General features: G+C 38.3%; 1 protein-coding gene across 5 annotated transcripts in view; it reads right to left on the minus strand.

The window, feature by feature from the left end:
* Positions 1 to 2,686, minus strand: part of NLGN1 (neuroligin 1) — a gene marked incomplete at both ends in the record, with an annotated part of 296,234 nt that extends 293,548 nt beyond the window's left edge. For 2 of the 5 annotated variants that reach the window (XM_082287927.1, XM_082287926.1), the window contains one exon: positions 2,191 to 2,683. In XM_082287927.1, the coding sequence (XP_082144053.1) occupies positions 2,191 to 2,683 (493 nt within the window). Of the gene's footprint in view, positions 1 to 1,680; positions 1,741 to 2,190 lie in introns of all 5 variants that reach the window. The other 3 variants (XM_082287925.1, XM_082287928.1, XM_082287929.1) reach the window with 3 other exon arrangements.
* Between the last annotated feature and the right edge of the window lie 10,212 nt (positions 2,687 to 12,898).

Consider the following 12,898-nt stretch of genomic DNA (forward strand, 5'->3'; position numbering starts at 1 on the left):
GATTTATTTTTTTTTTTTAATACTCTCTCATATGAAAGATGCTCTCTGAGAACAATGATGGGGATCTGCATCTTTATTTATGACTTTGTGAATCAGCGTCTGGGTGATAGGAAGTGAAAGTTGCTCAGCTAATTACACACGCTTGATGAACTGCGTAATAACTGCTGCAGCACTGCACATTAATTGAATGCATATAAATGACAGCAGTTATTCTAATTTGAATGATGTGTGAAGAAGTGACGTGTACCCTGATTATCTTCATTTCCAGCTTTGGGAATCCAGCTTAAACAATTGTACTTTTACAGCACCTAGCAAAAATTCCCTAACAGAAAACAGAAGATGCCTCAAAGCCTGACACTTTAAACACACATTGCTTAAAGTCACTGAAAGTGGATTTAGAAATCTAAAAAAGCATACATTGAGCAACTACAATTAACAATTAATAATTAACAACTAGCTGCAACCAGCGGTTAGCTGTAAGAGCTAAAGCCTTAGAAACAAGACCACCTTCATTTAGAGCCTAGATACTGCCTTAAAAACCTAATACAGTGTTTATAGAGATGAATTTTGCCTAGCTCTAAACATTTATGCTATACTCTTTCCTAAAATGTATTTGTTCTGAAATAACTGGATTAAAAAATATGGATTACAGCTAATAGGGAACTGTGCATGTCCACAGTACTCTTTGTTTACCCCAAAAAGCATTCTAATTCGTGTGTAGTCCAGCTCTAAGGTAACACATTCTTTTAAAGAAAACAATAAAGAAAAGTGATTTGATGCAAAACAAACATGTAAAGTAATATAAAATTAGTACTTCAAAACTAGCATCAAATGCCTCCTTTAAATCAGTACCAAAATAGACCTTCTCTATTGCATGTCAACTGCTTCAGGAATTTGCAAATATTCACAAAGAAATCTGCAAAGTCTTCCATACTATTTAACACAGAAAGGGGAGAAGCCAAGTTTCCAAAGCTTCCAAAAGCAGCCTAGTTCCCAACGTACCATGTCACAATATTTTAACAGCTCCCTGCAACCCTATTAAGAGTTTTTGGGCTTGACAAAGAGAGCTGTAATCACAGAATAAAGGAAATCAACACTCACTTTTAGAAGCGCGGTAAAAAAAACCAAAAAAAGACCCAAACGTTTCACATCGACGTTTCAGGGAAGTTAACACTGTTCCAAGAAAACAAGGAGTACCCTGGAGAAAGCCAGTGCAGGGCTCAGCCCTGCATTGCTATAATACTTCCCAGCCATTTTGCCATAGTAGTGGAAAGGAGAGCTGTGGGCTGTGCCAGCCCCTCCAGTGGTAGCAGTGCCTGTCCCCAGGCACAGAGCTCCCTCCTCTGCACCCACACACAACATCCTGTCCCTCGTGCCACTACAGACACTGCCCAGAACCTCGAGGGCAAGAGAGAAGCTGCCAACACTGTCACTGGAGAGAGCGCGAGAGAGAGATGATCAGGTGCAACTGAGTCCCAGCTTTACAGCAGTTATCTTCTCATCTGCTGTACATGGTCCTCTCTTTAAACACCTCTCCACCAGGACAAGACAGCCCCTAATAGTTCACAGCACCAGCAATCAGCCTCTTTCACCTGTATTACTCGTTCTCCTTTTGCAAGGTTTTGATCTCTCCCCCGTTTTTTGTTTTTTTTTTTTTTTTTTTGTCCACTTTATACATACCTCCTTTTCTACAAATTTTCTTGCCGGGTTTTCTGGCACATTCCTTGGATATTCTTTTGACTGAAAAATGAATAGAAGACTAGAAAATAACATGGAGCTCCGTCACAGACAGTAGGAGCATGCAACACCACTATCTAACTTAAATATGACCTGCTTTATTAGGTGCGGAAGACTCTCAACTTGTTGTGCCTGCACATGCAATGGAAAAGATGTTGATGCATCTTCCCAGAAGTCGGTGGGTGGCAATGAGAATTAGGCACCGACTTTGACCTAAAAAATACACGTGCTGTGGGAGAAAAAAAATGAGTGTAGACAGAAAGAAAAGAAATTTAAAAATCAATCAAAAAGCAAGGACAAATGCACACAGAGAAAAGCAGCATGCACACATGTAATAAGCTGGCATGCAAACAGGGAAAGCCATGCGTGCTACCAGTACACGTGAATTAATATTGTTAGAAAGTAGAACAGGAAAATAAAAAGATCTCCCTGTTTTGCCTGCTATTAACTCACCATCCTCGGTTGGGACATAGATATTTAAATAGAGGCAGTCTTCGTTCTGATCTTGTACATAGGTTGAAACTACATCCAAGTTATTAGTAAACCACACGGGAAGCATGACTTCAGGCAACCTGCCTTCTATAATGTTCTGGGGACACACTGGAGCAAACTGGGTGGTATTTTTGATATCTGCCCAGGGAGATGGAGGCTCAGGAGGTTGAAAGCGGCGCTCCCCTGTTGGAGGGGCAGCGTATGGAACCCCGAGAAACTGAATAACGGGCCCCAAGATTTCATTATTAAGTTCCTTCTTAATCCCTCTTATCTTGCCAAAGTTGGTGGTCACCACTGGATTGGTATCATCCAATTTTTGGGAGGACACAGCTGCAGCGTGAAGCAAAAATCCAAGTATAGAAAAAGCAAAAGTGGCATTCAATCCCATGTGTAGCAGGTGGACCACCGTCGCTCTCCATACACAGTTCAGCCACACGGATCTTGGAAAGGCCATGGTCCCACATTAGTTGTGTAACCACAGTGAAGCAATCTGATTTGTATCCACTGGTGTAAAAACAGGCCGACCGGAGGAAACAGATCAAGTTTCCTAAATAGGTGCCTGTCAGAAAAATCTCAAAAGGCTTTTCATGCCGTAAGTATCTTCCATTGATTTCACACTTATTGAAGCTGCATCTTCACTCAGCACTATTTATCAGACTACATCCTATTGACAATTCTGTTTTCCATAGCAGCAATATGAAGAGAGCAGCCATTTACTGCAGAATCCCCTCTTATAAATCAAATCCAGTTAGCCGCAGGTCTATATCCTGGAGAAAATGAAAATAAATCATTAGTATGAAAGAGCTAATATGAGCAGAGTGATAACTAGGTGTTTAACACGTTATTTACATACATTAATATTTGCTAGAGTCATGTACGTTAAACTGCAGGAGTTTATGGGTCCATGAAATGGCAGGTGAAATACTGATTACTGGATTATCTGTAATGTCACCTGTTGAATTTATAGAGACTTCTCAGGAGAAACAGGACTCACAGAAAACATATCTTTAAAATTTGCCTTTTCAAGAATAAGCAATTTGCTGCCAGGCTACATTACATAAGTGTTTATGTTAATATTTTATTTAACTTAATCAACTCATAATCAATTTTCACCTTGTTTGCAGAAGTTGATTTATCAGAATGGAAGTAATTATTTCTTAAAGTAGAAGATGGGGAAATTAAGATAGACAGGCATACTGAAGACCCAAATGCATTTTATTTCATTAAAAGCAGTTTATAATACATAAAAATATTTTTGTTAACTTTAAAATATAACATGAATTACTGTACTCATTCACAATAACCTGAATTACCATGCTTTATGTGGTTTTCTGATAGCTGATGAAAAACACAGAGTGAAACGTTCACATCAATGAAGGACCAAAATCTGCTTCTGCTGAAGTGAATGGCAAACTCTGAATTTGCGCAGAAGTACAAGTGGACCTCTGTAGGTTGCTGGGGTTTTTTTCAGAACTGGTTTGGAAGAGGATATGAACAGGCAGCTTAGGGATGGAGCTGTATATCACAATTTTTACGTCAGATCAATCTTGCATTCCTTATAAAAGACTGACTTCAGTGAAAAATGAAAACGTGTTTTGAGAGCACTCAATTCCTACCACCCTTAACTTATAACATAAACAATAAGCATTCCCACAGGACAGTAGAAATCTTATCTTTCGTATATCCACATGCTGACTGAACAATATTCTAGAAAAAATAATCAGTTAGGATCAGAGACTGTATAATCTGAAATTCCAGATGCTATTTTCAACTACTTTAGCTCAGAGGTTGTCACACAAGACTGTTCCAGCACTTCTGAAAATTGCTCAGTGCATATCATTATATCTTCCACATTCATGTGAAACATATTTCCAACACAACTTACAATATCCTATTATTTAAGATGCAGTGTTATACACAACATAGCAGTGTAATCTTACACTCCCTATTAAGCAGTGTGTAATGCACAAGAAATGTGTTTTGCTTTGTATAGGAAACATTTTAAACCACCTGCTTTTGAAACAGCATTGGCAGCTTTAATGAGAATTGTTTTTTTTATCATGCCTATACACATTGTAGAGAGAATTCAAAAGAACGGCTTGTCTAATAGTCAGACTACCCTGCAGTTTGGGTTATTAAAAAGGAGATTGTAAAAGCTATATAGGACAGCAGGAGATTTGGTTCATGTCTAGTGTTCCTTTAGCTCTGAACAATCTATCTCAGGAGGCAATAAGGAGATAGATGAAGCTTTCCTGCAATTTTCTCTTTCCCTTTCTTTCTCTGCTAATTCTAATACCTTCACTGTGAAACTGCATTAACAAACAGGCTTATATCCTTCATTCTCCAGCTGCATATTCTCAGTATTTGCTGGAAACACACCAATTTAGCTGCAGAAAATAATTCCCCAAACTTGATGCATGTGTTTACATTTACTTTAATACACTTACATGGAATGGCAGACATTCCCCTCACGGAGGATTGCTGCTTTGTAGCATTTCAGGTTTTGGAGGGAGTAGGGCATTACTTGAGAAATAGTAAAGACAAAGCCAACAGACAGGTTTCTGAGTAATGCACATGGGGAGATGGAAGCCTATTCCTTAGTGGTATTAAAAAACCTCCAAAGATTTAAGCCTTTTCCACTGGGTCTTAAAACCCACAAGGGTTTGTTTTCCTGTCAGGAATGGAAAGATGCACTTTCTCTTTTTTTCAAACTCAAACTCGTAAATAGCAGGAACTTAATCTCAGTAGCCTTCCTGCTAATTCACATGGTCTGGGGAAGGTCTGAGGACAATAAATCCAGCATAGCTGTGCCAAGGATAAAACACCCTTCTTCATTTCAAGGTGCTGGGTTGGTTCAATGCACAAAATTACCAAGATGCTACTAATAATTCCTTAGCACCTGTTTCCAATTCTAAGACAACTTTTTAATAGACTTTAAATGGTAAACTCAATGTAAACTCAAAGCCAGTTCTAGAGCTGGGCTATAGTTTTAAGCTTGTCTATCTGTTGGTTTGTCTTTGCAGCTGAACAGCTCTGCTGTGATCTACAGTTCTGGTTTGCCTCCCATGGATAAGGTTTGACTCTATGGCAAAGACAGGATGATAAAAAGGTGAGACTATAACTCAGTTCTGTGTTTGCTATTCCTAATTAATTAATTGTTGGGCAGTAGCCTCAATGAATAGATGGATAGGTTGTACAGGGCAGCGAATTGTTGAGCACTTGCAGAATTTGAATCAACATATTTTCATTTTATTTGTAATTTGAATTTTGGATTTGCTCTTTTCAAGCCTTTCTTTTTAAATGTCTAAGTAACAGTTTATTTTTGAGACTGAGAGGTCAGACATTCAATCCTGCCATTGGCTGCCCTGAAGCTATCACATGAAAACCACAAACTCAACGCAAATAAAAAGACTGATTTATCAAATCTTTTGAGACTTCCATGACAAAATTTCATTGTGAGCACTAGGTGCAAGGGCAAGCAGGGAAGCTGGCCAGGAGCATGTTGAGAGTCAATGCTGGACAAAATTCTCCTCAGTCTTCCTGTAGGTGATCTACATAGGACTTTCCCTTGGGATCTGGACTCAGCTGAAGAGGAATCAGTGGAAAAAAAAGAGAAGGAATAAACAGGAATGATGAGGGAGACAGGCAGGAGAATAAACCAAAGAGTAGCAATGATAAATCTGGGGCAAGATTTAGCATCAAAATAATGTGGATCTGAGGAGGAGGAGGAGAAACATTTTGAGATTTTACTGCTGTCTTGATTTGAGAATCACAATTGCTCCCTGTGGTAACGCAAATGAATTCTACCGTAAAAGGTATTTGATAAAGTCTTTCATGCTCTTTCGAACAGTCTATACTATACAGAGGTTTTTTCTATCATCTATTATTTTATTATCTTCCTTTCTGAATTCAAATCACTTTATAGCTCAGATTCTGAAATACTTTAGAGAGGCATTTAGTATGCTGAGGAGTGAACAATCCGAGAGAGCTTCAGTGCATCTTTGCATTTCCAATGACACAGGGCATCCCACAACAGGTCACATCTCCTGCAAACTGCAGCAGCTAAACTCCTCTGTTACTCATGCCCAGACCTCCAAATCTTAAGGTTTGATCTGTACCACCTGTCAATAGTTTCAAAAGATTAATAAAACCTTTGGTGGTACCCAAAGCTTCTGGCCATATGCCAGCTTTAGTACATGTAAAGGCTATTATTGCTAGGATAAAGAACTCCCAACTGCCCTAAAAAGCTGTTTTCTTTTCAGCTGAAGGTGTATTCTGTGACTTGATATTCATGCTTAAAAATTCCTTTCCACCTCAACTTTGCTAGTAAATCCCAGTTGCACAAACATTCAAAGTGATTGCAGAGTTTGGAACACCACACAATGCCACTTCATTTCAAAACACAAGTGCTATTTTACAGAACCAGCTACATTTGCATCCATTTTTACTTACAACAGTCTCTCCTTAGACCTGAGAACCCAGAGATGTTTCATGTCTCGAAGAAGAAATCCGTGTTCTAAAACACGCTACGAAGCCAAGCAGGAACACGGCCAGCGGAACAGAAACCATTAGAGGAAAGATAAGGGTGAACACTGGGTTGGTGTGACACACCAATTGTAAACATGATCAGACAAATCCTCAAGAGATGCAGAACAAAATTCCTCATCTCTACTTTCATGTTTCAAGTTAGAAAGGGAAGCACTATTCCAAATACAGTGTATTTTCTTCTCAACTTAGTAGTAAAAAAGGCCAGGTTGATGGGACTTTGAGCAGCCTGGAGGGGAAGGTGTCCCTACCAAAACCTAGATGACCTTTAGAAGTCCCTTCCAACCCAAAACATTCTGTGAAATATTTTAGAACAGACACTGCTCTTGCATACTTCCCTAAATACTTTCCCAAAGGGATGGGATTTGCATGGGTTTAGTTCAAGAAATTATCCATATTTGTTTAAAAAATCAGGTGTATGAAATGATAATAGAGGAGGCTGAAATCCTGAATACATGATACACATAAGAAAGGTACAGTTCTGGTGGGGTTTGGTCAGATCCCATATGCCAGCACCCCCTCCACCTCAGAGCAGCCACAGGTCTGGTAGCTCCAGAAAGCTGCTACAAATCCAGCCCTATTGAGATGCAGAACCCTTGCCAAGATGGCCAACAAAGGTATAAATGAGACATCATCTTTATGGGCTCGCAGTCCCACCCCACATTAAGATGAGATTACAAGCATTCTTACATGAATCTGCAAACAACCCAGTGGAAAAGATTTCCAGATGCTACAAGCTGTGTAAATATATCATTCCCAGATCAGAGAAACTGATACCTAAGTGCCCTTACCTCAATTTGATACGATGTTTTGACCACTAAACCTCGTAACCAGTTAGTGAAAAATACAATATTTAAATATAGTAGTATAAAGTATTCAATGGAGTGCTTCAAAATTAGTGAAAAGTTGAATTAAATTGAGTAGATGTCTTTAAAGACTCTTTTAAACTGTGATGTATTTTTCAACTGCACCAAATTTTTATTCTTTGCCATTAGTGGGAATATTCACTAATGCTTATTAACTAGTATTTTCATGATCAAAAATCCCTTTAAATAATTCCTGCATCTTAGTTTGCCAAAATAGGAAGAATTCTGATCAAAATTTCTATTAAACGGTTTTTGAATTAGACAAATTAAGCCCATGAGAAGAGGGCCAGTTAAGTCTTATTATCTTCCATTTACTCATATTAATAAATCATTTTCTTAAAATAGTTCTATTTCTTATCTAAAATAATTGTTTATATTACCAGAAGTTGGCTACAATTTTCTAATGTAGACTAGAGCTGTCTGACATTTTGCACAGTAAGTAGGTAACGAAATGGTGATTTTACCCATAACAGAAAGAATGGGTAACTCTGTCACTTATGTGTAAAGTTTTAGACAGCTAAGTAATACAGATTTAAATCAAAAATGACAGATGCACTGGCTTGGAATATAATGGGCACTGAAGTGAACCTTTATTCCTTTTAGCAGCTTATGGTTAACTCTTAAATGGACCACACATTATCCTCACTTTTGAGTACTGTAACTATTCAGCTAAATGATCAAATGGCCATTCTGTTGGTGGCTGCTCTGTGCTCCAGGACACAAAGATTCCCTGACCTACTGTAGAAATTCCACTGAACTCATGTTAATCAGAGGTCATCCTGGAAAAAAAAACCCAGATGTTTCTCATTTGAGAACTTCAGTATCAAAATCTGTGCATTGCATATCATTAGGTCAAGTGGGAGTTACTTTGATTCATATTTCATAAAATATACACATGCTTCTCATCTGATCACTGTAGCAGAGTGTCTAGAACCCACACAGAGGCTCCTGAAACTAATTGTCCTTTTGTTGTCTCTTGCAGGTGAAAAATTTAGTTATAGAATTGTTAACAAAGTTTTTCACCTGCTAAACCCTTGATTCACTGGGGTTAATGATATGAGGAAAATTAATTGGATTTTCTTCACCACCCTTAATACAACTATAATATCAAGCATAATACTACCTTTAATGCTAGTTCATCCCCCAAGGCAAACTTTCATATCAGATTCATAAGAAAGATATCACTTTTGTATTTTCCTGGTCAGTAGGGTGTTAGGAATTCAAGATAAAAAAAGCTAGAATACAGATAATACCACTTCTTGAGGGAGAACTCTGCAAACAAAGATGCTTGAATGAACTCAGATTTGTCCATGAATTGTTGTTCTATTCGGATAAAATGCAGTAACAGTTCCAAGCACACAAAACCCTTGTTGTAGAGCTAGATCAATAACTAGCTCTTCAACAAGATGATTTTATTTTTTTTTTTTAAGAAAAAGACCAGCAAACTTCCTTGTGGCAGAAGAAAGAACCCATGCTTTTTGTTCTTGATCAGATGGTCGAGATGGTCCCGACTTCATTAGGGTAATTGAGATCAAGTTCCAACTCATCACAAAATTCACAGACGTATAAACATAATTTGTTAATCACAAACCCAACATCTCTAACTCAGCTCTGAAAGTGCTCTTGACTGGTATTACCAGGCTTTCCAGAACTGCAGAGTGCACACTACAACTTGAGTGCAATACTGGCATTAGAGGGATCTATCAAGTTGAAGAGGTTGTTTCCTGTGATCTCGCATTCAGTACATCTGTGACTTTACTTGCATTTGTTCCAAAATGAATTTCATGCTTAACTTGTTTTTCTTAATTAAACTTCCTTTAGCAGATTCTAATACGTGCATTATTAAAACTCATTAGTCCCATTCATGCCTGCCTGTCATTTTTGGCTTCATATTCATGTACCAAAGAGCTCTGCTGCTTTATATAGGAGGCAAATTAAATAATAAATATGAGAACTTGAACGTTTTATGAGTGTCAGTATGAGAAAGTGGCTGCAAGGCCCATAAGGTTTCACAAAAAAAAGGCATTACAGCTAAAGCTAACATGCTGACACATCTCTGATCTATAAAGTCTGCAGTAATGGTAGCAGTAAAGTGTTGTGCCATAGATGGGGAATTTTTCTCTCACATGAAATAGAAATAGGATATAGCACAGACTATATTTACTGTTGTAAAAAAAATTTCAAATAAAATTTCCCAAAAGCTTAGAATATAACACCATTAAACGTCTACAAAGATTTAGTCTTTCCATCTGACTTCACGTGTAGCTCCTATTATTCAGCTCCTTGTCCTCTTTTCATTTTCTACCCCTGTCTGTGAGAGACTTATTTCAGCTATAGCAACCAGGCTCAGTCCCCCTGTAGTCATGTCCTGGCCACGCTGACCACAACTCCAGTGACCAGAGGGTTTCCTGACCCAGCAGCAACGTCTCGTGGTGACTGTTCCAGGGCCCAGATTCTCCACAGAAATAAACCATCATTGTGAAACCAGTTGAAGAACAAAAGTCCCATCCCACAATGCCTGTTTTGTGCAGGTTTGAGAATGTCAAAATATTCAGTCTATCTGTAAGGTTTCTCCTGACTAAATTGTCGTTTTCTCCTCATGAATATTTCTAACACTGTGTGCCTACATAACACTTTACTGCTTTCAAGTACTGTTTTGGAAACTGGGGGACGGGGTTGGGAAGGCAAAAGTTAAGGAACAACTTTAAGTTCAGATATTGAACTCGAAAGCTTCAGACAAGATGTAATTAAATAAAAGTATAAAACACAACATAAGTGTATTCCCCTCATTAAATTCCCAGAACCAGTTCAACAAGTGAGCTAATGGATTCTCTAGGCAGGATATGATTGAGGAGATTTAGAAAACATCTTTTTAAATTGCCATTTAAGTTCTCTGCTTCGTTGAAGGAATATGAGTTACTTGAAATACTATAGTTGTAAAGTGTCCTTGACCACTTTTATGATTTTACAGTCACGTGGTGCTAGTTTCCAAGCATTACATTCATGGTGCAAAACACCTAACCAAGCATCAGCAGAAGGTAAAAAGCTACCCAAAGGCAACACTAAAACTGATTATGCAGAAAATATTATGAGGACAAAACAGAAGAATTCAACAAATGGGGTAAAAAGAACTCAAATTGCCTTTCTTTTAATGGCCTCATGTTTTATTTGACCACAGCAGTAGAAAAACCATGTTAACCTGCTATGCACAGCCCAGATCTTTACGTGGCTTGGTAACCATGAGGATATTTACAGTACAGACACTGTGCCCCCTGGTTTCACACAGCTGGTGCTCCCTCACACCACCTTTTGTTTTCTAGTGAGAAGTGCCATGGTGGAGTGAGTGCACAGTAAAATTTAACAGGGCACTAAGCAGCCAACCAGTCCCTTTTTATCTCTGGAGAATACACAAAACATCATTAATATGCAATTAATAGTTATGAAAACAAAGTCTGTTGGAAAAAACATGGGGTCTTCACAGGCAGGTGGAAACGTGCAGCTGAGTCACCAAGAAGCCAAAATTATTTCCCCTGTAATCCTGCTAATTCAGTAGTAATCTTGGGGAATGTAATGTCATCATTTGTTATTAAAATTACAGGACATGCTCTCAATATGCAAGACATGATGAAGTTTTGCCATCAGGTTCTTTTGGTTTTTTTGTGTTTTTTTTTGTTTGTTTGTTTTTTTGTTTTTTTGGTTTTTTTTTTTTTTTGCATCCCCTAACTCCCTCTCCCTCCCTTCCATACAAACTCTTGTGCAACAACTAGGTATCAGGGCAGGCATCCCCATGTGAGTGCTTATGTTCCCCTCATAATGCAGAGCTCAGAACCAGGGCTACAGTAATGGAAACAAGCCTCTAGAACAGCCTTTATTCATCAGTCAGGACCTATTTTTTATCATTATCTGTTATTTTATCACCTGTTATACTCACCATGGAGGGATATCTGGGACTAATCAGAAACTATATCATTTACTGGATCAGACTGATAACTGCCCATTCTTTATTAAAAGAAATCCCTACAGGTTTCTACTGGATCTCTAGCAAAATGTTATATTTTCATTATTTGCTTTCAAAGAACGTCTGTCTCCTTTTGCCCTTCTTTTTTCACTATTTAATTTTTAAATAGTTCCTTTTTCATGTGATTAAAAAACCATAATAAATATGACATCAAACAAATAATTCAGAGCTAGCCAAAGATGTGTAATACAGTTCTACGTCTCTATTAGAAGGGAATATATATTTGCTTTTAATAAAGAAAGGCAAGCCAATCCATTACGAACTGAGACTACATCTAAGTCTCTGCTTTCTTCCCTTTTCCCCAGACTCCATTTGAACAATTAGAGTGGTTTATGCTTGTGTGGATGCCAGTGGATATTAAATATGTAAACTGATAAAAAATACAACTACCACCATTACCATGTTCAAATTCCTCCATTCACTTGCAAATCAATTTATCTGCCTACAGCCCTGTCCCAGTCTTTAAACAACCCTCCTCAGCAGACTGCTCCACCTCCAGCCAAATAATCCAAAGAAAACCCACTTTGGTAAAGACATTTAAGTATCAACAGCTAGGATATTATCTTCTTACCCTACTCTAGAAGAAGGGGTAAGATAACCAAAGCAGCATCAGGACAGCAGCTCTTCTCCTTGCTCCTACACTCACTGCCTTAAACAGCCTGAACCACTCTCATGGCTTTCGTTGTTACTTCAGTTAATCACAAAACAGAGGTGTTCAGCCAAACCCTGCTTCCCAGCACACTTAGCATGATTATCCTCAGCCTCATTTTTCTCCCCACAGCCTGCATATGATTCGCATGAAACGTACAGGATAAATGGGATCTCTTCGTAGGTATCTAAGGATCTCCTAATCGTTTACTGCAAAACTGCTTTTGCAACATCATTGCAATCTGTAGCCACAGTCGAAGAAAAACAGTGTCATTTATCAAAAAGTAACTAAGAAGCAGTCTTCTTTAACCCTGCATCCTGCACCAGTAATAGAGTGGGGGAAGAAAAAAAAAGAAAAAATAAGTAATCCTTCCCAACCACTATTCCCAAACATGGCTACTTAGCTTTTGGCTCCCAATCTGCAAATCTAATTTCAAAGATGCAGAAGTGGTCTGCGTGTTACAGCTGTTGAGCCCACACAAGTCTCAGTGCAGTCAATGGGAATCAGTATCTTTGAAAATCAGGGCCCTGAATAATGGGCTCTATTTTTAAATGCTCATTTATACCATGCATGGGTCTTTCTCTTGTAAGG

This window comes from Coloeus monedula (genome assembly GCF_965178545.1).
Source record: "Coloeus monedula genome assembly, chromosome: 10".
Taxonomy (NCBI): Eukaryota; Metazoa; Chordata; class Aves; order Passeriformes; family Corvidae; genus Coloeus; species Coloeus monedula.